Source organism: Triturus cristatus, chromosome 3_1 (assembly GCF_964204655.1).
Source record: "Triturus cristatus chromosome 3_1, aTriCri1.1, whole genome shotgun sequence".
Taxonomy (NCBI): domain Eukaryota; kingdom Metazoa; phylum Chordata; class Amphibia; order Caudata; family Salamandridae; genus Triturus; species Triturus cristatus.
In genome coordinates, this window is record NC_140583.1 from 225,364,534 (window position 1) to 225,388,156 (window position 23,623).

The 23,623-nt window shown below is 43.2% G+C and overlaps 1 protein-coding gene across 8 annotated transcripts in view; it reads left to right on the forward strand.

The window, feature by feature from the left end:
• HERC1 (HECT and RLD domain containing E3 ubiquitin protein ligase family member 1) overlaps nt 1-23,623 on the forward strand; it is a 1,817,725-nt gene that overhangs the window by 903,852 nt on the left and 890,250 nt on the right. For 7 of the 8 annotated variants that reach the window (XM_085643727.1, XM_085643731.1, XM_085643729.1 and 4 more), the window contains 2 exons: nt 15,819-15,943; nt 17,586-17,806. In XM_085643727.1, the coding sequence (XP_085499853.1) occupies nt 15,819-15,943; nt 17,586-17,806 (346 nt within the window). The remainder of the gene's footprint in view (nt 1-15,818; nt 15,944-17,585; nt 17,807-23,623) is intronic. The other variant, XM_085643730.1, reaches the window with a different exon arrangement.

Genomic DNA, 23,623 nt, shown 5'->3' on the forward strand with positions numbered 1-23,623 from the left:
CCAAGTAGCACATGCTTTTGGTCCATGGGGAGAAGAAAGGAGTTTTATACAACCAAGTAATTGGCTGTTTCACATTCATTCACCCGGAAATGGTTCCATTAAACATGGCTGAATGATTCATATGGTCACAGAACAAATCTGTTAATACACTTGTTTGGTGTTGGAACCTGCCATTACTGATTTTCTTTGCCGATGTCTGATGAGTGGAACACAAGTACCTGTAACCGGCTAAGGATGCTATAGGGAAAGAGTCATGCCACTTAGCGACTGGTAAAACTTGTTTGGTTCCAGTAGTTCTAACCAAATGGGTTAAAACAAATTTGGTGAATGAATGAATGAAACAACGTTTATAGAGTTTGCACTCAAAGAGGCGTCCCAGCACACCATAAGTTAGGCCGCAACCTGGCTGAAATGAAAGAGATTGGACCTGGAAAGTTTGAAGAAGTTTCTTAAAATTGAGTTGAGAGCACATGGCCCTGAGTAAGAGAGGCAACACCTTTCAGAGTTTGGATGCAAGGAACGTGAAACAGCATCCCCCTTTGTAGATCTGCACACCTATAGTGTTTTCAACTGCAACATGTTAAAGGAGTCAAGGGCTGTAGTTGGAAGAATATGAATAAGCCTGCCCCTCTAGCAAAGGGGAACTTTTTTGTGAAGTACATGTGTGTCAACAAAAGGTATTTAAAATGGAAAAAGTTTTTGTACCTGCAAACAATTAAACCTTTTCAGTTGGGATGAGTAATCAATTGTCGGCGAGGAATGTTAAGTATCATTCTAGTTGCTGAATTTTTGGACAACAGACAACCGCCGGATCAAGCAAGCAGGGAGTCCAAGATATAGAGAGTTGGCCTAAGCCAACCTGGCCATAATTAGTGAATGCATGATCGTTTTGCGGGTGTGATCAGGGACCATCTTCAGAACTTTCCTCAGAGTGCGTCAATGCAAAACATTTGCCGGCATCAGACTTAAATTGTCGGCAGAAGGAGAGGTCTTTATTAGATTTTATCCCCAGGTTGACCAAGAGTAATGATGTTCATTATATGGTTCATTAGTCATCACCGACCTGGACATGTTGTTTCAGTGACCTGCAACCTATGTCTACCCTTATTTTCTATTTCTTTAACATGTCGCCTTGGGATGTAGTTCTATTAAACTCAGAATAGAATGACTTGATCTTATTATGGAAGCAATCAGACAGGTTATCACATAATTCAGCTGTTGAAGAAGATCTGATACCAAGCTGCGGTGCAAGAAAAGATTGAGCTATTTTCAACATATCACTAGGAGCATTTGTAAATCGGAAAATTTGTGAGGAGACCACATCCTTCTGGGCTTTAAGTTCGAACTAATGGTAATGCTTTTGGGCAGCTTTATACAGATGTTTCACCTCTAAATCATATTTATTTCAACAATTCCTTGTAAGGGTTTTTGTTTTTTTTTACTTCTCTGAGCTGTGAGCCAGAGGGAGGAGGGTTTTGCCCTCCCAGAGGCAAGATTTTTCAAACGAGTAATTTGAGAAATGACCTCTCTAAGCCATACATTAGTGATAATGACCTCAGCAGTAACAACGTTTGTAAAAATAGGCTTATAAAAGGATAAATGAGAAAAAAGAATAATTTGATTAATATTATGTCATGCTATTGAGGTGTTGGGTAGCTGCAAATAATGCAACTGCAAATTGATAAGAAAAATAAAATGGTGCCAAACAATGGTCTCACAGGATTAACCACGAGGGTAGGCCTACGCACAACAAGCTAGTTAGATTTGAAAAAAATCAGGTCAAGAGTATAGCATTTTTCATCAGCATGACTGAAGACCAGTTGAGGTAAATTGATTTCAAATGATTTTATTAGGTATTTTCTTTTTGATTTCAAAAGCTTTATTGATTTTTCAAACACAAAATAAATAAAGATACAGAATAGAGGGATAGAAGTACAGGAATCCATCAACTGCCCCCTTGGATAAAGATATAAGAATAGTTTTACAAGTATTACAGTTCCGTCAGGTGAATGTATAGGCTAAATATTACATGGTAAGCTAGGTATAAAAGTAATGTCACAGTGGGACCATCAGTTACAAAGTCAGGTGACTAAATTGGCTAAATATTAAATGGTAAGCTAGGTATGGAATTAATGTCACATTGGGACCATCAGTTACAAAGTACATGGCTTGGTCTGGGAACTCTTATTGGCATAACAGTTGCATACTAGTGTACTTTAGGTCACATATGTTTACGTTGTGAGCGAAGATTCGTAGTGCCATTGTATCCAGCCAGTCCTTGTTAAAAAAGAAAAACATATATATATCCTAGCTTAGGTATTTCTGTTAAATTTCCTTATCCTCTTTTCAGCGTGGGGAAAGTCAAGAGAGATAAGAAACAATAATACTGTTACTACTAACTGAAAAGATAAGGAGAGTAAAGAAGAAAGTAGGAGAGAGAAAGAATAGGATAAGAGTAAGGTTAGAAGTAAAGTAAGATTACGCTCGCGACCAAAGGGCCTGTTTATGGGCTAGCATAGTTATGGACTAGTAATGGGCGGATTATTAAATTTACCTTATTCTTGTAGGGAGCCATCACACAATCCTAGCTGGTTGAGTGTATGTGGTGAGGGGACCACAGTTAAGCGAGACTATATCCACTTCAGGGGTTGATCATTCATGGGGGCTTAAAGACCTTAGAGGAAGAGTCAAGTGCTTCCCATATCTTCCTATGCCTAGGTTTCCAAGGGGAGGTATTTAAGGCGATATTATCCGCACCCCTTAAAAATGTTAGCCATTCTTGCCATTTCTTGACTGAGATATTCTCAAAACACTTCCAATTACACAACACTATTTTACACGCCAGTGTTAGCATTAAGTCAAGCAGAAAGTGGTCATCCTCCCCCGACACATCTGGATCAAGAACCCCAGCCAGCATGTATGATAATTCTTTAACCGGAGAGATGTTGAGTGTCTGGGTAATGTAATAGAGGACTTTGTTCCAAAAGTTTTGTAACATAGGACACAGTAAGAGCATGTGTGATAAGTCACCTGTTTGAGAGTTGCAGTTGCAGCATTGTGGGGACTGGATTAGTTTAAGTTTAAACAGTTTTGCAGGAGTCCAATAGTTCCTATTTATGATCATGAATTGTGTTTGAGAAAGAGTGGGTGAAATTTTGTGTTTGAAAGGCATCATATGTATTCTTGGCCAATCAAGTGTAAGTGTTTTGCAGTTCGGTTCTGCTTCCCATTTTGTTGTATTACTCAAGTGAAGCTTACTCGGAGAGGGTAGTAGCAATTTATAGATCTTTGAGACCGTGTGACCAGCGTTAGACAAATGGTGTAGTTTGGAGGGGAGCGAGGGAGAGAGAAATGTAGGGTTAAGTTTGGAAATCTGTACTTGCAGTTTCAGGAAGTCATAGAAGTCTAATTCAGTTAAACCTTTCTCATTTTTAAGTGTGGAGAAAGGGATAGGTGAGGTGTTATTATAGAGGTCCTTAAAGAAATTGATACCTTTACGGGACCACTCTTCCCAGAATATCGTTTCTTTCTTTATTTTTATCGCTGGGTTATGCCAGATCCCCTGTGCATTGGAGGCGCCCATTTATATTTTGGATAGTGTATCCAAACGTGTCAAGGCTTTTTTAGCATTTGAAATGACATATTTAGAGTGCTCCAATTTAGAGGTCTGCATGGTCATAATTGCTGGGAGGGGAATTCCTTTAATTAGATGTAATTCTACATCTAACCATTGGGGTCTGTAATCAAGGTTAGCCATAAACCATGCTGCCCCTTGTTTGCAAAGATTAGCTATTTAGTAGTTTCTGAAGTTTGGCAAGGCTACCCCTCCACTATTCTTCGCAAGTCTAAGTTTACTTAGGGAAATCCTCGCTTTTTTCCCTTTCCATAGAAACTTGCTAATAGCATTATCTACCTTCTTTAAAAAATTGTCAGAGAGCATCATAGGGAGCATACTAACAAGATAGTTTATGAGAGGCGATATCATCATTTTAACCGTCTCTACTCTCCCCCACCATGATAAAAATGTTGGTGACCATCCTTCCAAGCGGTCCGAGCTTTTTTTATACAAAATAGTTTTGTCTTCCTCTAGTGTGGAGATAAGGTCGTTCGAGAATTCTAGACCAGGGTACTTAATTGTGCCGGATTGCCATGTCAAACCAGACTCACCCAGGATCTCCTTTGAGCCGCATAAGTTGAGTAGTTTAACCTCTTTTTTATCCTTGTAGAGAGTATATCCAGAGACTTCTGCGTACTCATGGATTGATTTCATAAGGGCCGGGATAGCTATAGTTGCATCTTTGGAAACCACCAGACTATCGTCTGCGTAGACTGCAACTTTGAATTGATGTTTGCCAAAGTCTATGCCATGAATATCTTGATTTGCTTGGTACTGGAGGAATGGTTCAATGGTTAAAAGTAATAGTGAGGTGGATAGTGGGCAACCCTGCTTGGTACCTTGTTTTAGCGAAAGAAATCAGATAGTGCTCCTCGACGCTCTCACTCTAGCCCTCGGTCTATGATGTAGTGCCATGATCATCCGGATCAAGTTTTCTCCTAGGTTGTAGTTCCTGAGTGATGCGCTTAAGCTGCGTCAAGCGTCATAGCGACTGTAGGGGAGTTGAGTAATTTTGCTTTTTTGATTGCGTGACAGAAAATCCTGGTATTATCACAGGGTAACCTGTTTTTTAGGAATCCTGTTTGTGATGTGTGTATGAGTTTAGCTATGTATTTTCAATGGAAAAACACAAAGGAACGGCATACGGTGTACAGAGGCATAAGAGTGATGTGATACATCAGTTGGATAGAAAGGTAACCGCTTCAGCAGTATGATGAGCAGGAAGTATTGTCACAAATGGTATACTAAAAGCGTGGATTACAATGTACTGGTTGATACAAGGCACTGTATACTAATGAGTAATCTTCTGATAATTTACTAAATAAAGAGAAAGAAAAATAAACTACATGAGTAAATAAAAGGATAAGAGAAGAGAAGATCAAAGAAGTAGAACAAGATCAAAGAAGTAGAACAAGAACACAAAAAGCCTGCCCATGCTTATGTTGGGTATTGGGTATTGAGTCAATGTTCGTGTATTGGAAAAAAAGTCCTATGGTGGTAGAGTTTTTCAGGTCCAGTACACCTAAAGTTCCAGATTGTGTTTTACACATCCTTAACTATTGTTTATGGCTGGGGGATATGAAGGGGAAGTATCCTATGAACAGTATCTGTAGAATAATCCTGGTGGTTTGTGTGTGGTGAAGTATACATCTAGTCTGTCCCACATGTGCCTGGTTGAGGGTTTCCAGGGAGAGTTTTGAAGAGCAATGTTGTATGCGCCCCTGAGGTGTGTAATCCAATTCATCCAACATTTGAATGATGCCTTGTGCGTGTTCTTCCAATTATTCGGAACAATGTTTATTGCGGATGTGAGTAGGAGGTCCAAGAGAGCCTTGTCCACACTGTTTAATGTGTCAGCACTAAGAAAGCCAGTTGTTAAAGTGGAGAGTTCTCTTTTTTGTTGACAAATGAATAGTTTTGTTAGAAAAGCAAATACGCGGTCCCAATATGCTGACACAGCCTTGTAGTGTAAAATTAGGTGAGCTAAATCGCCTATCTCTTCCTTGCAGTTCCAGCAAATAGGATCATCGCAGAGATGTTGTGAGTGTAGACGAGCAAGTGTCCAGAAGTCTTTATGTAGGAGCCACAGTTTTGTCTGAGATAAGACCGGATATATTTTATTACGGGTAGTCGAGCTCCATATTTGAGGCCATTTAGTCTCGGGTAGAGGATTAGAGGAATGTAGCTCCCAGAAGGTAATAAGGTTTATTATTGAGAGTCAAAGTTTTAGGGCAGAGTAGTTTGTGTATAAGTGATACTTGGTGGCCTAGCTTGTTGATCTTCGTAACAAAGTTTGGTAGAGATGGGGGTGAGTTATGCAGTTTGGCTTTTGATAATGCTGCTCTGACCTTTAGAAAATGTTAAAATTCTATATTGTCTAAATTATAAGTAGATTGGAGTTCCTTAAAGGTAACCGGGTATGAGGAACTTTCTAGCTGTTGGGGGAGGATAATCCCTTCGTTAATCCAAGCTTCATAGTGTAAAGTTTTACCCTTGTATAGGATGTTGCGGTTGTTCCATATGGATTACTTCTTGGAGTGCTTTATGATTGAGTTGAGTTTCTTATCTAATTTTAGTAGCACGGCTTTTGTATTTTTTAATATAGACTTTGATCTAAGTAGATTTGTGTGGCTAGAGGTGAGTAGAGCATGAGGGTTAAGGTTGTCAAGGATACATTTTTCGACTTCTAGCCATACTGTAGTGTAGTTGAGGGGAGGTGAGAGCCAGTAGGAGCCCTGCTTTGCCATCTAGGCTGTTAGGTATGTTTTAAAATCACCTAGGGATTTGTCCAGCCTGAGTTTTTTAGTCCTATTCTAGCTTTCTAGCCTTGTCATATACATTTTGATAAGAGGATATCAAGTTTATGGTGGAAGTCTTTTGTTAAGATGAGAGGGAGCATGTTAATAGGATAATTAATTAGGGGTATGATCATCATCTTTATCATTTCAATTCTGCCCCACCAAGTGATACATTTTGGAGACCAAGTGTCCAGAAGTTTTCTTAATTTTCTCTAGCGTGGTATTTTCATTGTGATGTAGTGTGTCAATGATATTGCTACCAAATTCTATACCTAAGTATTTTATATATCCCGGTTGCCACACAAGAACAGAGTTGCCTAGAATCTCTCTAGTGCAGTGAACATTTAAGGGTTTTACTTCAGATTTGTCCTTATTTAGTTTATACCCCGAGTGAATAGAGTAGTTCCCTATTGTTATCATCAAAGCATTGATCAATGGTCTGGATTTTCTGTTACTATTAGGATATCGTCTAATTTAACTTGAGTATTATTAAAGCCTACTACTTTGATGTCTGTATTCTGTTTAATGTCTTGTAGGAAGGGCTTTAGTGGTAATAGGAAGAGGGATGATGAAAGAGGGCAACCTTGTCTTGTGCCTTGTTGGAGAATGAGAGACCCAGAGAGAGAACCATTAATTGCAATACGTGCAGTGGGCTTCCAGTAAAGGGCCATGACCATATTTATGTAGGTGTCACCTAAGTCAAATGAATGCATGCAGTGTTTTTAAAAGGACCATGAAACTCTGTCGAACCCTTTTTCTGTGTTCAGGTTGATTGCTATGGATGGGTCTCGTTTAAAAGCGCATTTTCCAGTACATGGCATAGCAGACGGGTGTTGTCGTTGGACATACGGTTTTTAAGAAATCCTACTTGGGAGTTACTTATTCATTTTGGGAAGACTGCATTAAGTCTCGTGGCTCAACATTTTGCGAACATTTTACAGTCGACGTTGATGAGGGACATTGCTCTGTAATTCTTTGGCAGTAGGGGATCTTTCCCTTCTTTACGGATAACTATGATGGCCTCTGTCATGGAGTTTGTTGTTCTTCCTTTATTAGCTATATTATCAAATACTTGTAACATGGTTGGTTGTAGTAAATCTGCAAATGTCTTATAAAATGTGGCTGTGAAGCCGTCAGGTCCCGGGGCCTTATTATCTTTTAGAAATTTTATAGAATTCGTGGCTTCTTGTTCTCTTATTGGTTTCCCTAGAGCCAGTTTATCTGTTTTGTTTAATTTGGGGAGGTTCATTTTCCCTGCACTATTGGCTTCGCAGAGTTTGAGGCCCTTGAATGTATTTATCCATACCCCTGCTCGTTTACTCAGAACTTTATTGTATTCATATTTCTTTTGTGTTAGTTGAGAATATTATTATTATTTAGCGAATTGGCATGTGTAAGCTCCAGGTGTTTTGTCACGTTCTAATTTAACTAGTTTATACCTTTTATTGATTTTCATTTTAATCTCTATGAGGACTCCCCTCAAGGTTGCCTTCAGTGCGTCCCAGAGGATGCTCACCTTGGTCTCAGGAAGATAGTTATGTTTGAGGTAATCTGTGATCGCATCTTCAATTTTCTTTTTGTCGTTAGGGTCTGATAGGACATTGTTATTAAAGCGCCATCTTTTGGGAGAAATTTTAGTGTGACTGCCAGCTAATTTAGTACTGATACATGAGTGATCGGACACTAACTTGGGTGAAATATCTGTCTGGTCAATTAGGTGTGTGAATGTCCCGATATGAGTATGTAGTCGGTTCTAGTGTATGAGTTATGTGGGGCTGAGTAAAAAGTGTAGTCCCTAGAGTCTAGGTGTTGAAGGCGCCAGTAATCTTTGAGGTTAAACTTAGAGCATATTTTCTGTACTGTGCCGTGAGATCTTGTGATGTGATATTTACAAGTGGATTGGTGATTAATTATTGGGTCTAATGGGAGATTAAAATCACCACCAACTATGATGAGATCGTCCTGGGGAAGATTTTCTATGATTTTTTATCCACTTTCCCAGAAACTGATCTCATCCGTGTTAGGGCTGTATACGTCTACAATGTGGATGAAGTCTTCACCTTTTTTCCGATGTGTAACCAATACTCTGCCCTCTTCGTCATGAGGGAGTGATTCAAGGGATATGTTAGATTTTTTTGCTATTAGGGTGATCTGAAAGAAATACGTTAGTTATAGATTCCTTACCTTAGAATTACCCCCAGGCGTCAGACTGGATCCAGAAAGTTTTTTTCGTCAGCAGTACCTCTGCGCGTAGGAAGGTGGCGTCGGTCGGCTCTGCGTCCATTGTCGGCATAGTGGTCGCCGGGATGATGTCGCGGCAGCTACTTAGACGCCGCCCTCGCTCGCTAACGTCAGTTCTTTCTTTGTCCGCGCCAGCCAGCGCAGATCTGGGAAGAGCGGTACCTCAGTCATTTTTTTACTATGTTTTCTCGACTTCTGTCGATTTCTTGTTTCGAGTCTCCGACTGCGAACAGGTACACGAGGGATGCCCGGTTTTAAGGCCTGCGGTTCCTGTAACCGATTGATGTCGGTGACGGATCCGCACCGCATCTGCCTCTTTTGCCTGGAGCGCGATCACGACCCCAAGTTGTGCTCCGTCTGTCAGTTGTTGACGCCGAAGGCTTTGCGGGAGCGGTCCCGAAAGCTGCCGACAGTCAGCTCCGCGCCGTTCGAGCTCCTGGTCAAACGGGAGGTCAAGGGACCGGTCGCGAAGCCACCACCATTCCGGTTCGAAATCTTCAAAGTCTTTGCACTCGGGGTCAGGTAAGTCGAAGCATAAGAAGAAGTTGAAGAAGCATCGTCACTCTTCAACTTCTCGTCGGTCTGACGAAGCACACGGGTGGTGCCACTCCCGCGGCTCCGTGCACAGAGCCCGAAGGGTCGACTCCGAGCTTCCTTCCCTTTCCGGGACCCGGAGCGACCCTCGCCCAGCTTCGTACGTTCTAAGAAGCGATGCATGCCATCTTTGGGCGCTTTCAGCCCCTGCGGTCTCGGTCTTCACTGCCGGCGGCCCAGTCCCCCGCGGCCCCCCTTGGATCCAGGCCTGGATCCGGATCGGCACCAGTTGTCTTTGTTACGCCTCCACGGGCGCCGCTTCCTATGGTACCATTACCGCGTTCGGCGCCGGTTGGCTCCCCGGCCTCCTTCCCACCCCTGTTCACTCCTGGGGTCCCTTTCCAACAACAGTGGCACCCAGAGGATGATGAGGAAGACTGGTGATCCTTTAATTGACCAGCAAGATTCCGAGCAGGACTGGTGAGGTTCCAGGGGCCAGCGGGCGGGCCAGTCCACCAACCACCCGCCCGCAACAGCCTCCAAACCCTCCTAGTCCGTTCTTTCAGGCCCATCAAACGCCAGTGGGCGGGCAGGATTCGCATTCACCTCCCCCACTGGCGCAACATCACTTCGGACAGGTGGGTTTTGCAAATAGTCCGAAGGGGCTTCTCCCTCCCCTTCGAGACTACCTCTCCAGCCATGCCACCGTGGCACATGTCAGAGGATCATCCGGCCCTTCTCCAGCAGGAAGTTACGGCTCTCTTGGCAAATGGAGCCATCAAGCTCGTTCCTGTCCCAGAAGCTGGTCGTGGTTGTTATTCCCACTATTTTCTGGTTCCCAAGAAGGACAAGGGCCTGCGTCCTATCTTGGACCTTAGGGACGTCAATCGCTCCAGGTTTCAGTCTTTTCCTATCTCGACGACTTGCTGCTGAAGGCGGGCTCGTCCCAGGCAGTCGTCTCCCACCTCCAGACTACAGACGACCTCCTGCATTTGCTGGGGTTCTCCATCAATGTGCCGAAGTTGCACCTGATTCCCTTTCAGTAACTCCTCTTCATCGGAGTGGTTCTGGACTCGACGCGGTTTCGGGTCTATCCTCCCGAACAGTGAGTCCAGGATATTCGGGCTATGATTCCGATCTTTCAGCCTCTATCCGGGTTTCGGTCAGAATGACCATGAGGCTGCTGGACCTCATGGCCTCGTGCATCCTGCTGGTCGATCATGCCAGGTGGCATATGCAGGCTCTGCAGTGGGACCTGAAGTTCCAGTGGGCGAAGCATCAGGGCAATCTGTCCGATTTCGTCCAGATCTCGGAGGGCACTGCTCAACAGCTGCAGTGGTGGATTACGAACCAGGATTGGGTCCATTGGCAGATCACTCTCCCTTCCCCAACCAGACCACACTGTGGTGACGGACGCATCCCTTTCTGGGATGGGTCGGCCACATGGGAGAGGCATAAATCAGAGGCCTCTGGTCTCTGGCGGAGTCCGGGCTTCACATCAACCTTCTGGAGCTCGGGGCGATTCGTCTTGCACTGAAGGCATTCCTTCCCTCTGTCCACGGAAGAGTAGTACAGGTGTTCACGGAAAACACCACCACCATGTGGTACTGCTACAAACAGGGCAGGGTGGGGTCGTGGACCCTATTTCAGGAGACCCTCCGCCTCTGGACATGACTGGAACATCAGGCCATTTCCTTGGTGGTTCAACACCTGGCTGGTTCTCTGAACTCCAGGGCGGACAAACTCAGTCGCAGGTGCTTGATGGATCTCAAATGGCGTCTTCACTCGGAGGTGGTGCAAGGTCTCTTTGAACAGTGGGGAGAGCCTTAGTTAGATCTATTCACCACCGAAGACAATGCTCAATGTCAGCAATTCTGCGCATTGGAATTTCCAAGGCGGCAGTCACTCGGTGACACTTTTCATCACGAGTGAAGTTGCGATCTGTTGTACGCCTTTTTCGCCTATACCACTTCTACCCAGAGTGCTGAAGAAGATCAGACGCGACCGGACCCAAGTCATTCTTGTGGCTCCGGATTGGGCACGAAGAGTCTGGTATCCTGAGTTGCTCAACATGGCCATTGATCCTCCGATCAGACTGCCTCTTCGGGAGGATCTTCTGTCGCAGCAGCATGGGATGGTCCCCCACCTGAACCTGTCCAGTCTACACCTCCTTGCGTGGAGATTGAGCGGCAGCAGTTGACGTCTTTCGACCTGCCTCCTGAAGTCTATGATGTAATCTTGGCAGCCATGCGTCCCACCTCTAAGACGCTATACGCCTACAGGTGGAACAAATTTGTGGCATGGTGCACAGCAAAGGCTGTGGATCTCCTTTCTGCCCCTCTCTCTGAAGTACTCTTGTTTCTTCCCTCTTTAGCCCAGTAGGGCTCTGCTCTGGGCACTATCAAGGGCTATCTTTCAGCCATCTCTGCTTTCATTCGGTTGCCAGATCAGCCTTCTCTTTTCAAGTCCCCGGTAGTTATCATTTTTGTCCAATTTCCTTCATTACACCTCAGTGGGACTTGAACCTTGTGCTAACCTATCTCATCTGTGCTCCCTTTGAGCCACTGCTTAACTGTCCTTTATGCCTTCTCACTCTTAAAACTGCTTTCCTGGTAGCCATCAGAAAAGTGACTGAGCTCTAGGCTCTTTCTTCGAAACCTCCTTTCCTGTCTGTTAATCCGGACAAGGTGGCTCTAAGGTCCCGTCCATCCTTTCTTCCTAAGGTGGTCACTGCCTTCCACATCGGGCAGACCATTACTTTGCCCGCCTTCTTTCCTCCTCCGCATCCTTCAAATGAGGAAGAGAGGCTCCACCGTCTGGGCCCGAAACGTGCGCTCTCCTTTTATATGGATCGCACAAAACAGTTTTGGGTGGATTATCAACTTTTTGTTGGCTACGTAGGTGCAAAGAAGGGTCGGGCCGTACACAAACGCCCCATTTCTCGATGGGTCATGTTGTGTATTAAGGCTTGTTACTCTCTGGCTAAAAAGGAGCCACCAGTCGGGCTACGCGCTCACTCCACCAGGGCGACGGCAGCCACTACTGCTTTGGGAAGAGGCGTGCCTCTGCATGACATCTGTCAGGCAGCCACGTTGGCATCGCTGCACACATTCACCAAACACTACTGTCTGGACAGCCAAGCCCGGAGAGACTGCTTCTTTGGCCATTCTGTTCTCCAGGACTCTCTGGTGTGAGCTTGGTTCGCAGACCCACCACCGGGGTTGGTATTGATGGGGTATCTATTCTAAGGTAAGGAATCTATAACTAACATGTTTCTTACAGATACACAAGTTACTTACCTATTGTAACGATATATCTGTAAGAAACATTAGTTAGTTATAGATTCCTTACCGCCCCACCCATCCTTCCCGTTCTGCAAACTGATTTCTCGGGTTGAGGACATCCTTTCAGGGCCCTAGTTTTGTAAAGCAATGGTCAGTGTCTTGCATGGCTCTGCGTTTCTGGCACATAAAGTCGTGTAAAGAACTGACGTCAGCGTACGAGGGCGGCGTACACGCGATGACGCGATGTCATCCCGGCAACCATGACGCCGACGACGGACACGGAGCTGATCGACGCCACCTTCTGATGCGCAGAGGTACTGCTGACAAGAAAAACTTTCCGGATCTAGTCTGACGCCTGGGGTAATTCTAAGGTAAGAAATCTATAACTAACTAATATTTCTTAAAGATATATCGTTACCGAAGGTAAGTAACTTGTGCATTACCCCTTTCTTTTTATTGTCCGCTGGCGAGCATGAGACATGTGATATCCAATTATGTTTAATAAAAGCTGCGTCTTCCCCAGATAGTTTTGTTTCCTGTAGTAGTATAATATCACCTTTAGATTTTGCTAGGTAGTCAATAATTTTCCAGCGTTTGATTGGGTAGTTAAGACCTTTCACATTTAAGGAGACGCCACTAAGGTCATCCGTAATGCTATATGTCTTGTTTGGTGTCATTGTATATGTAAGTGGTGGTAGTTTGACCTGAACTTGTGTAGGGTACGATGTTTGACAGGCGTACCAGGGGGACTGTCACCATGTTAGGACTAGACGTATGTTGGGGAATAGTACTGATTGTTGCTAATGCAGTAGCGCTACCAACGTATATAAGATTAGCAGATAGTAGGAACTCTTGCTGAGTATGGAAAGCATGTAACAGTGAGTGCGACAAACAGCAGGCCAGAAATTATAATAAGGGTAGAGAAAAAGATAGTGGAGATGAGAATAAGAGAACAACTATGAATACCAAAAGTAAAATGCCAAAAGCCCCAGTCCCTCGCTCCCTCCTCCCTCCCCTCCCTAACCCTGAGAACATCGTCAGATGGAGGTGCGACGGCAGGAGTGTCAAACTGACAACTTGGAGAGATAATGCATTATGTAATATTATATAGTATCTATATAGCTAACCTTCTTATATGAACTGTTTATAAGTGGAACTAAACATTCCTAGGACATATCTACATTGTAGAAACAGTTCTGAGTTGAGTGGACGATAGGATAACTGAATGCAGACAGGAATCTTACCAGTTAGTACCCCCCGACTCTAGTGATAATCAAATCAATAACAAAGCAGTAACATGACAGTGGTAAACATGCGTAGCGGTTTGCTAATGAATTGCCACTTTTTAAGTTGTGCTGTAATGACATCCTGTAGTGGATTGTGACAGACTGAGTGAAGCATAAATCAGTGCAACTATACTGAATCGCAACACAGTATATACTTAGTAGTAATCGTATAGTTAAAACAGATGTTCAGTCTAAACATGTATAATACTTGCCTATTCATGGGTTTAGTGATAGTGTGGTAACGGTAATTAAGTATGCTGGAATACATTGGATATTATGCGTAAACCTATTGGCATATTGGTAAAAAGGATATCCGGTTTTCCTTTTATTGGAGAAGGAGATCGAGTGGTCCATGTCTTGCGTGGTAGGGCAGTCCAAGTAGTTTGAGAGTTCAATCGGGTCCGTGAAGAAGTGGAATCTACCATTCTCTATGATTTTGAATTTAGCTGGGCCTGCAAATGAGAAATGGATATTTTTGTCTCGTAGTCTGTCTCTTAATAGCAGAAAGCTTTTTCTTGTATCCTCGGTAGGTTTTGAGTAGTCTTGTGTGAAAGTTATTTTTTGTCCATTCCAAGTGATCTTGCAAAGCTGAGGATGGCTTCTGTGTGTTGGTACCTTAAAGGTTTGCAGATGATTGGTCAAGTTGTTTTCTTCGTAGTTGAGTTGTAGGTCAGAATTCTGTGTGCCTGGTCTAGTTCTAAAGCTTTGTGTAACTTAATGCCCTTAATTTGAGGAATCCAGTTCTCCAGAAAGGCAATACATGATTCTGCTGAGTCATCTGTACCTATGGGAATGCCAGAAATTCTGATATTCCCCCTCCTATTTCTATCTTCAAGCTCGGCTGCTTGACGTTTAAAGCCATTGGTGACAGCCAGAAGTGATTTTATCTCTTTGCTGGTTCGGATCGAGGAAGCTTGCACATCACTTATTCATTGCTCCGCAGCGGTAATTTTAGAGTTAATTGGGTTCATGTCAGCACGGATTGCGGTTAGTTCTAGCTGCATGGCATCCATGTTCTGTTTGGTTGATTTCGCAAAATCCTGAACATTCACCAGTTCCTTGAAGATCATTTCCATTGTGCTGTTCACATCGGCTTTGGCCTTGAGGGGTGAGTCAGAAAAAGCTGGTTCACCTTTAGAGCGTTTGTAGTGTGCCTTGGGGTCTTTTTCCGCCATGATGTTTGAGATAAATTGAGGTAAATTGAACCGAAAAGGCCATATCTTATTGATCATGCTACCATACAGCTGAGTTCCTCTGTCTGCATATTAAACTATCCATTGTCAGTAAAATGTGAGTATTAGATACAATAAGGAGCTACAAAATCAACCAGAGCAAGCATTTGAAAATCTGCAAGATAGTCTGGGGGTAGGGCAATAAATAAGTGTTCCTGAAAATTAACAATTATGTGAGATTTAAATCACAAATACCAATCCTTCTGCGTCAATAGATTAAAAAACGAACAGCGAGAAATGAGAACGAATGTTAGCATTACTGGAAAGGGTTGAGATATGCTAAGGTTGAAAATTAGAGTGAAGGGTTGAGATAGGCTTAGGTTGAAAAGTAGAGCGAGCTTTATGATTAGCAGTGGTATGGGTAAGGTATAGTGTAAGGGCATGGATGAGGGTAATTAAAGGAGAAATTACAACTAAATGTAAATTCAAAACAGTTTATTTGAACTAATTTCCATTTCAAAAGAAATGGGCACTTTCAAACCATTTCCAGAAGATTCAGCTCCACTCTTTTCTTTCTAATTCAAACATAGTAATTTCACAACTGGTTGGGTCGCAAATTTTACATTGTTAAGAGCAAAATCTGGACACCGTTAGTATTGTTTCTGGACAGTTTTTTGTATCTTCCTAAACCAAGGAACTTGAATGATTTCAGAAATGGCCTTGTGAGTATATATTGTCAGTTTTTGCGTTTAACAGAAGCATCAGCGTATACATGTGTCTTAGTCAGATTCGTACTGTCATCAAATGACCTTTGGTCCCCACCTCGTTAAGCATTTTATCCTGTGTAGAAACTAAGTTTTACTGATGTTCTGTGGCTAATTTTTCAGTCCCGATGGTCTGGATCATTCTGAAAATACTGCGTCTGCAAGTGGACATCCTTCAAGGGGCAGATCAGCAGTAACAAGGAGGCAGAAATTTGATCTGGCAGCCAGAACATTGCTGGCGCGAGCAGGTAAATCATCTTAACTTAAATGTACAAAGTATACATGTTAATGACCTATTCCAGCACTACTGTTTTTTTGTGTGACTCAAGCAAAGAAAATTAGTCCACCCTTTAAAACATGTTTGTTTCTACTTTCTATAGCTTTCTTTCTTGCTTGTTGACAAATATAAATTGACTTACAGCACTACAGTTTCTTTTGTCAATAGTACTGAATCAGCAGTAGTTAAACCCACCTGTTAAAGGCATGGTTGGTATAGATGGATAATGGCAGGATGGAAGTAATATGGAAAGTATGCCATCCTTTGATAAAGAACCAAGACATTATCCTGTAGTGTCAAAGACAGTAAAGCCATGACTTTCATATATAGTAAAATGACAAATTGAATGTACTATGCGATTCGGCCTTTAATGAGTTATATTATAACCCATTTCTTCTTTGCAAAATACACACATTCATTTTATTATTTAACCAACATTTGCCAACAGTTGAATTACAAGTCAACTAATCCTAACATGTGCATTTTTTTAGTTTTTATTATTACGTAGAGATGTACAAAAATATTATCTTACCATAAATAAGTTGTTTCTGTGTGCATTTCATTGCGTGCACTGTGTGCATTGTGTGCACTTCATTGCATTGCAACATTTGCCAATTTAAAATCCTCTATTTCATTAGGAATAATACTCTACAAAGAGCCTAGAATCCCAAAGCATTAGAAATCGTAATTTCCCACAAATCTGCCATAGATGTGCTTTTAAAAAAAAAAAAAGAATTCCGTAGAGAGTGACCTAGTTATTTATGTGGTTTGTCTTTCTTTGTTGGCACATGTCATCAACAGCAGCGCAGACAAAAATTCCTAAAGTAGATTGTACTTGTTGTCCCCTGAACATATGGTGATTATGTATCGGGTTTACCAGCTGCTGGCATACTAACTACTTCATATGTAACTAGCTGAGACCTCAAGTCGTCATTATTCTTCCTTAGCATGTTTGGATTCGTTTTGTTTTGACCATTTGACTCTTTTTTTAATACTTCATTTCTACATTCTGTTGAGTGCTTAGGGAAGATTTCCAGCAAGACTCAGGAATTACCCAATAAATCATACATGTGTTACTGCAGTCTGTTAACGTGTCAAGATCCATGTTCCTGTTTATAACAATTTGTCCATGAATGTAGTGCAGTACTATATGTGTTCTTTGTCAAAAAGTACATTTTGGATATCCCACAACTCTGGTTAAATAACCATAACCCAAGCAGGGTTGAAAGAGGCATCATATTTGTAATCTGATGCTTTGTTACAGTGATGGTTTATATGTGCAGTTCAGGAATCTCCGGCATTAAGAATCAGACCTAGATTCTTCCATCACTTCTGTCTTATGGTCTCCCATCCGCCACTGTAGACACACTTTTCCAGAGCAGACCCAAAGACCTTAGTATTTAGTATCTGTTTTGGCTATTTGTTGTAATCAACACTTGTGTTTGTGAGAGGAGGTCAATGTTGCTAGTGCTGATTAAGATTGATCACTTAATCAATTTTCTTTACAAAAATCTAATCTTCTCAATAATAAAAATATAGCCTTTTATTAGAAAATGTGTATTTGTTTTCAGTTAACAGAGTTTTTACTTTTTCTTTTTATTCTTTCCCTTTAGCGGGACTCTACCGCTCTGTGCAGGCCCACAGAAATCAGAGCCGAAGAGAGGGTATATCGTTGCAGCAAGACCCAGGCGCATTATATGATTTTAACCTCGACGAGGAGCTAGAAATTGATTTGGACGATGAAGCTATGGAAGCCATGTTTGGGCAGGACCTCGCCAGTGATAATGATATTCTGGGAATGTGGATCCCAGAGGTATTGGATTGGCCAACATGGGTGTGTGTGACTGCTTCAATTTGTTATATTTTTTAACATATGAGCATCTTATTTTATGGAAGGCATCTGCATACCTTAAACAAGTTTAACTATCCTTTTAACCAAACAAAGAAGAAATTCCTTGTTCCCAAACTGCTTTTTAATATATAAAGCAAGTTAGCTCAACTTAAAGTCTGTCATTTTAATCGGAAAAATACTTCCTGTTGAAACCAAATTTCAAAGTATGCATCCTGGCATTTCAGTGCAGTTTAAAAACCATATACTTGGAAACTGTGTAAATTTTTGTTCACTAAAGATATGGTCTTCAAACTGCACAGAGCATCTCATTCTAGACTAATAATTTTACATATTGGAAAATAGCTGTAGAATGGCAGGCTTATGTAATAGTAAACAGAGGTGGAACTAGGCATGGCTAGATGGTAGGCTTCAGGATTGCTTAAAATAAAAAGTGTGTAATTGGTAATGAAGACACACCGAAAATGTAGACATAATTATTTTTAAAAAGTTACTATTTTCTATCCCACCTTTACAAAAGTCATATCATAGAGAAAATGGCCTTTTACGTATAGCCGCTGTAATAAAGAGCTTACTGTGGTGTAGATGCCCTATTTTGAAGTCGAGAGCAGCATTTATCCATTGGGTATTAGGCCGGGCTACCAACAGTTGAAGTCTTAGTTACAACATGCTTGCTGCCGGAAAGAAGAAAAGCAGACACCAGTGCTTATTTACTCAGAGGGCTAAGTAGAGAATGGCAAGCCTCTGCAGTTTAGTGCACAGGACAAAGTTTATTGATTAGGTTAAAAATTATTTTTTGCAATTTTAGACTTCATTTCATACCGCATGATGTTCGATGTTGCATGCACTGGTTGAGCAATGTAAATGTATATGTAAATGTATAGGTATTTATATAGCGCCGATGACCACTACGGGTATCTCAGCGCCGTACTCAATCCGCTGAAGGAACCCTTCCTGGCTTTCCGTGGGAAGTGTCCACTCCTGGGCACCCCCATGGTGAGGCCAGGCATCCCAGCACTGTTGGGGCCGTTGTGGAGATTAAGCAAGCTATTGCCCAGAGTTGCAGCGTGGGACCCATGATTAGAATGGCACTGAGGCGAGAATATCCGGTCCGCGGAATTTATAGCCCGATGTGGAATCATTAAGGAAATAGTTGGTACAGATGTTCTAAAGTGAAAACGTCAGCATTTTATCAGAACCATATCCCCATGACAGCTGCAATGGAATATTAATTGTGTTAATTAGCTGAAAATGCAGTCAGAATAGTAGAGCCGTTTAGGTGCAAGAGTGGAACTTGATAATTGTTTCAATGTAAAGTCACTGGTACCAGCCGGCGCTGTCCACGATCGTCAGCACCATCTTGAGAGCTAACCGGACGTGACATGATGGTGCTGTACGGAGCCCACTCACATCTGTGACATCAGTTCTTTTTCTGTGCCTCAACGGTTACAGGAATTCTGAGCTGCTGAATAATTTTTCAGCACCATTCAACTGTTTTTTCTGAAGAAAGAATGTGAGATCTAAATCATCACATTCTAAATCTTGTCATAGAGTAGGCCTGTGTTTGTTCCAGACTAGCACACTGATCACACTTATTGACTGTGGCTTTTGGGTTTGGTGTGTCAAAACAACACCTCATAGTGCAACTTCTGCACATTCATATACCTTAAGGCTGTTCGAGAAAAGAAGCCTATGCATCTCATCAGTATGGAGCAGGCTAAGATTTACCCCAGATGACAGATCAGGGACACTTGTGCATGAGAAAAGGTGCAAGAAGAATACATTGTCATTCTCATGCAATATCAAAAGGCATTATTGGGCTAAGGAAGCATCTGGCAGGTTCGCAGGTTCCTATTCTTAAACCAATATGTTAGTTGAGCAGATGCTTCTGCTAACTAAATAACAGCTTTTTGGCAATCCATGTTTAAGATTGTTGCTGCTTCACCTCTGAGGTAGCTCATGTGTCCTTTAGGTAGGATGTTTATTCACTATTTTTGTCAGTGACTTCAGCTTCCTTGAAGCCAGATGTCAGTTGCTGTCGATACTGGTTCCTATTCATTCATAGACATTGACTTCAGTGTTGACTTTCGCTGCCTTAAAACTAGATGTTGCTAGTGTTTGGCACTAGTTGCATCTGTTGGTAGGCAGATAGTGAAGCTTAATGCTAAGAGCTTACAGATAAAGATATAGGAATTTGCTCAGATTCAGGACTTCAAGACAGGTTATGATTCAGATGCAACACACTTCGCTTGGTCATCAGACCATACCGATTATCAACATAGGAAGGAGAGGCTGCTTATCTCCTACCCCCTGTTGACATGAAAACTATTATATTGAGTTCCATCATCGGCCACTGGTCTGGTAGCAGAAATTAGAGCAAACAAGAAAGTGTGTATTTCTTCCTTGATTAAATTAGAAGGGCAGGTGATCCGGTAGAGCAATTGTCAAAAAATATAGTTATCTATATAAATCAGAAACGCTCTAGGGTGTGCATTTCTGTGACCGTTTTTTATTCTTTAAAATGGAAATGGATGAGCCCTTTGTACCTGACAGTCGATATAGCTGCACAACGAAACTTAGTGGATCATCATCCCCGTCAGCACAAGATGATACTTCAGGAGTAGTTTCAATTGGTAGGAGCTCTGGTCTGCCTTCAAGAACGAGCTTGGCTGAAGGTCATAAAAGATTTGTGGACTTATGTGTGTGCTACAAAAGAGAAGGCTCCGTGCACTTTTGGAATCATTGTTTGGAGTGGTCTGTCAGACCATAAATGAAAGAGTGCATATTATGACATTTTTACTAATTCCCCTTACTAGTCTATACTCTGTACTAGTCTGTACTTTCTTACATAGTATTGAGTAATACCTTTTTTTTTCTCTTCCTTTTTTTATCTCTTTCATCAATTCTCTGTTTACTCCTTAGTGATGTGTAGGCCCACTCTGTTGTTCTGGTTTTAATCTAGGGATCTACTCTACAACCTTGAAACACTGCCACATCTTCTATGCCTCTCATTAAGAGAGAAGGGATTTAATTGATTGGGAGGTATTTTCTGACTTCGCAGAGATCTCCTGGATGTTGTGCTAGAGGGCCACAAGATGCTTCCTCTGAGAGGCAGGTCAGGAAAGGTTGAGCCTTGCTTGGGCTTGGACTCAGCATCACAGAGTGGTGTATAGAATAAAAACTAAATATACGTCTCTCTAGAGGTTCTGTGATTGCTAAAAGATAGTATAAATGATAGGCTTTAATATAAATTAGGACAGACACGTCACATCAAATGACATTTAAATTCTCACTGGTATGTAAATAGCCTTCGCTCGACCCATAAGCTCCGCATTGTAAAAGAGGAGCTTAAGTGGCTACCACTGGAGTTTTAGTGTTTCCGGGAGAGATACTTATCAAGATGTGACAAGAAAAAACTTGATCAACTGGGATTCAGAATTATAGTTGCAGTACAACTGGGACGCTCTAACTCAGGGGGTTGCTTTGTTGCTCAAAGGCTGTACATAACAAATTGAGAAAAACAAACTTGACATTTAAGGTGATTGGCTTATAACCCGATTACTAAAAGGTTTCCCGACAATTAGAATTTGTAACCTTTAATCTCCAATACTATGATCGCTTGATATTTACACAGCTGCTAAAAGAACTAGCTGCCTAGGATAACCTGTTTATCTTATGTAAGGACTTAAAACATTACTATTTAACCAAGAAAGGACTCTATGGGGATCTCTGCTGCTTTTCACATACTGGTTCTAGGAGAGTGCCTATATAGACCTTACTAAGGGGCCTATTAGGATGTCCGCCCGCCACCCTAGCGGTGCTGGGACCGGCCGCCAGTGGTGCGGCGGTCCCGCACCTGCAATTAGGATGCCACCGTTGCGGTGGCATCCTCCATTCCCAGCATTGTGGCGGGCGGTGCTCACAGCACCGCTCGCCACAATGCTGGGGAAGCACGTTGTGCATTGTCATGCACAAGGTGACAGGCACCATGTGGTGCCTGCCACCTTGTCCGTGACAATGTAGGGTTGTACCATAGGTACCCCCCATGTGCACCGCCCCTCCCCCCCAATACACTGGGGTCCCGCAATGTGCCCCCGAAAGCACAATCCGCATGCCTGCCGCCACGGAAAGGCTGCTTCCCGCTGCCTTCCTAATATGGATGGCGCAGTGTCTAGCAGACACCGCCACCATATCAGGCCCCTTTTCTGCCCGGTCACCTGTGTGACCGGCAGAAAATCGGCGGACGGTCTTTCCATCCGCCGGGGTCCCCCCGCCATACTAATATGGCGGGGGGAAATGGGTGGCGGGCGGGGTGTGTTGTAGGGCGGATCGCCAGCGCCATGCGGGCAGTGGTGATCCGCCCTACATCCTAATAGACCCCTTAGTCTTATAGATGTACTTACATAATAATCCTTGATTTACATACTATTCATCTCGACATAAAGCCAGCTCATGGATTTTCCTCTTTTTACAGAACCTCTCGTTATATAAAAATTTCTAGCTTCATCGAAGGATGATATATATCATAATCCACTTATGCTCCATTTATCAATATCAATGTCCCAGACATCGTCTGCCCCATTTATATCATGACTATGTACTCGGACGGGCATACAATGGACTGTGAGGAATGGGTGTAACTCCTGGTCTCCTGCCACAATGAAAGCCCTCTCAACAGTGGCACCAACTATAGAGCCGTTTTTTGAGATCCTACCACATAAGGGGCGACCCCAAAGCGAGAGTCTTAAAAACTTCACCCATTCTCTCCTAGGGTTTCTCCATAAACAGATAGCAAATCTTAAAATAACAGGGGCCAAACAGCTAATGCCCCACCAGAACAACAACGGCAGCAACAGCAGCAAAGTCCGGCCATTGTCCAAATATTGCTCACCCAATGTCCCGTAGGTCGTCCCCCGCAGCCCCATACCTCCCACACGGGTCACTGCATAGACTGTGTCGCGCTTGCTCTTGTGCCCCGCCAACCTGACTATGCCCTCGCTATCGTATGCCATGGCACTCTGCTGGACAAACCAACTCTATACCCGCCGGGGTGGCGCCCTCATCGCGCACCTGACAGGCCTCTGCGGTATCCTCCCCTGAGCACATCATGGTCTGCAAAAGCGCCTCCCACTGGGCTGCAATGGGCGTCTTCCTGAGGCCTAGCGTTTCCTCCCTCCAGAGGGCCGTGCACTCCGCCTTAGCCCATACCAAAAAGGAACCGCGCCATGCCCGCGTGTGTGGTGGGGCAGCCTTCTTCCAATGTTTGGTAAGAAGCCGTTTCGCCACCACAAACCCCAAGTCAATGAACCTAGAAGTAACCTTTGTGGAAGGAGTTCTGCGGAAAAGGTGTAATAGGTAGGCTGGCCACTCAAATGGGATATCGCGACTTGTGCACTCGCAGAGCGCTTCCTGCACTGCCTGCCAGTATGTGCTCAGTACGGGACAGCTCCACAGCATATGGATTAGGCCAACGTCTAGCTCCGCACAGCGGGGGCAGCATGCATCCGTGCGGTGAAAGTATCTAATAATAGAGGCGGGTGTGAGATATGCTCTGTGTAAGATGAAGAATTGTATTTGGCAGAAGCGCATGTTCCTGGGGATTCTCGTCGGGCCCTGCAGCACCCTGTCCCACTCCTTGTCAGTCACGGGCCGAGCCAAATCCGCCTCCCACTTACCACGTAGAGGCGCCAAACTAAGCGCCGTATGTGTGCGTAAGGACGCCGCGAACCATTTAACCAGATGTCTTCCCCGCCCCATGACATGGAGGTATTGTACCATGAGATGTTGCTCTGGCTCCTCCAT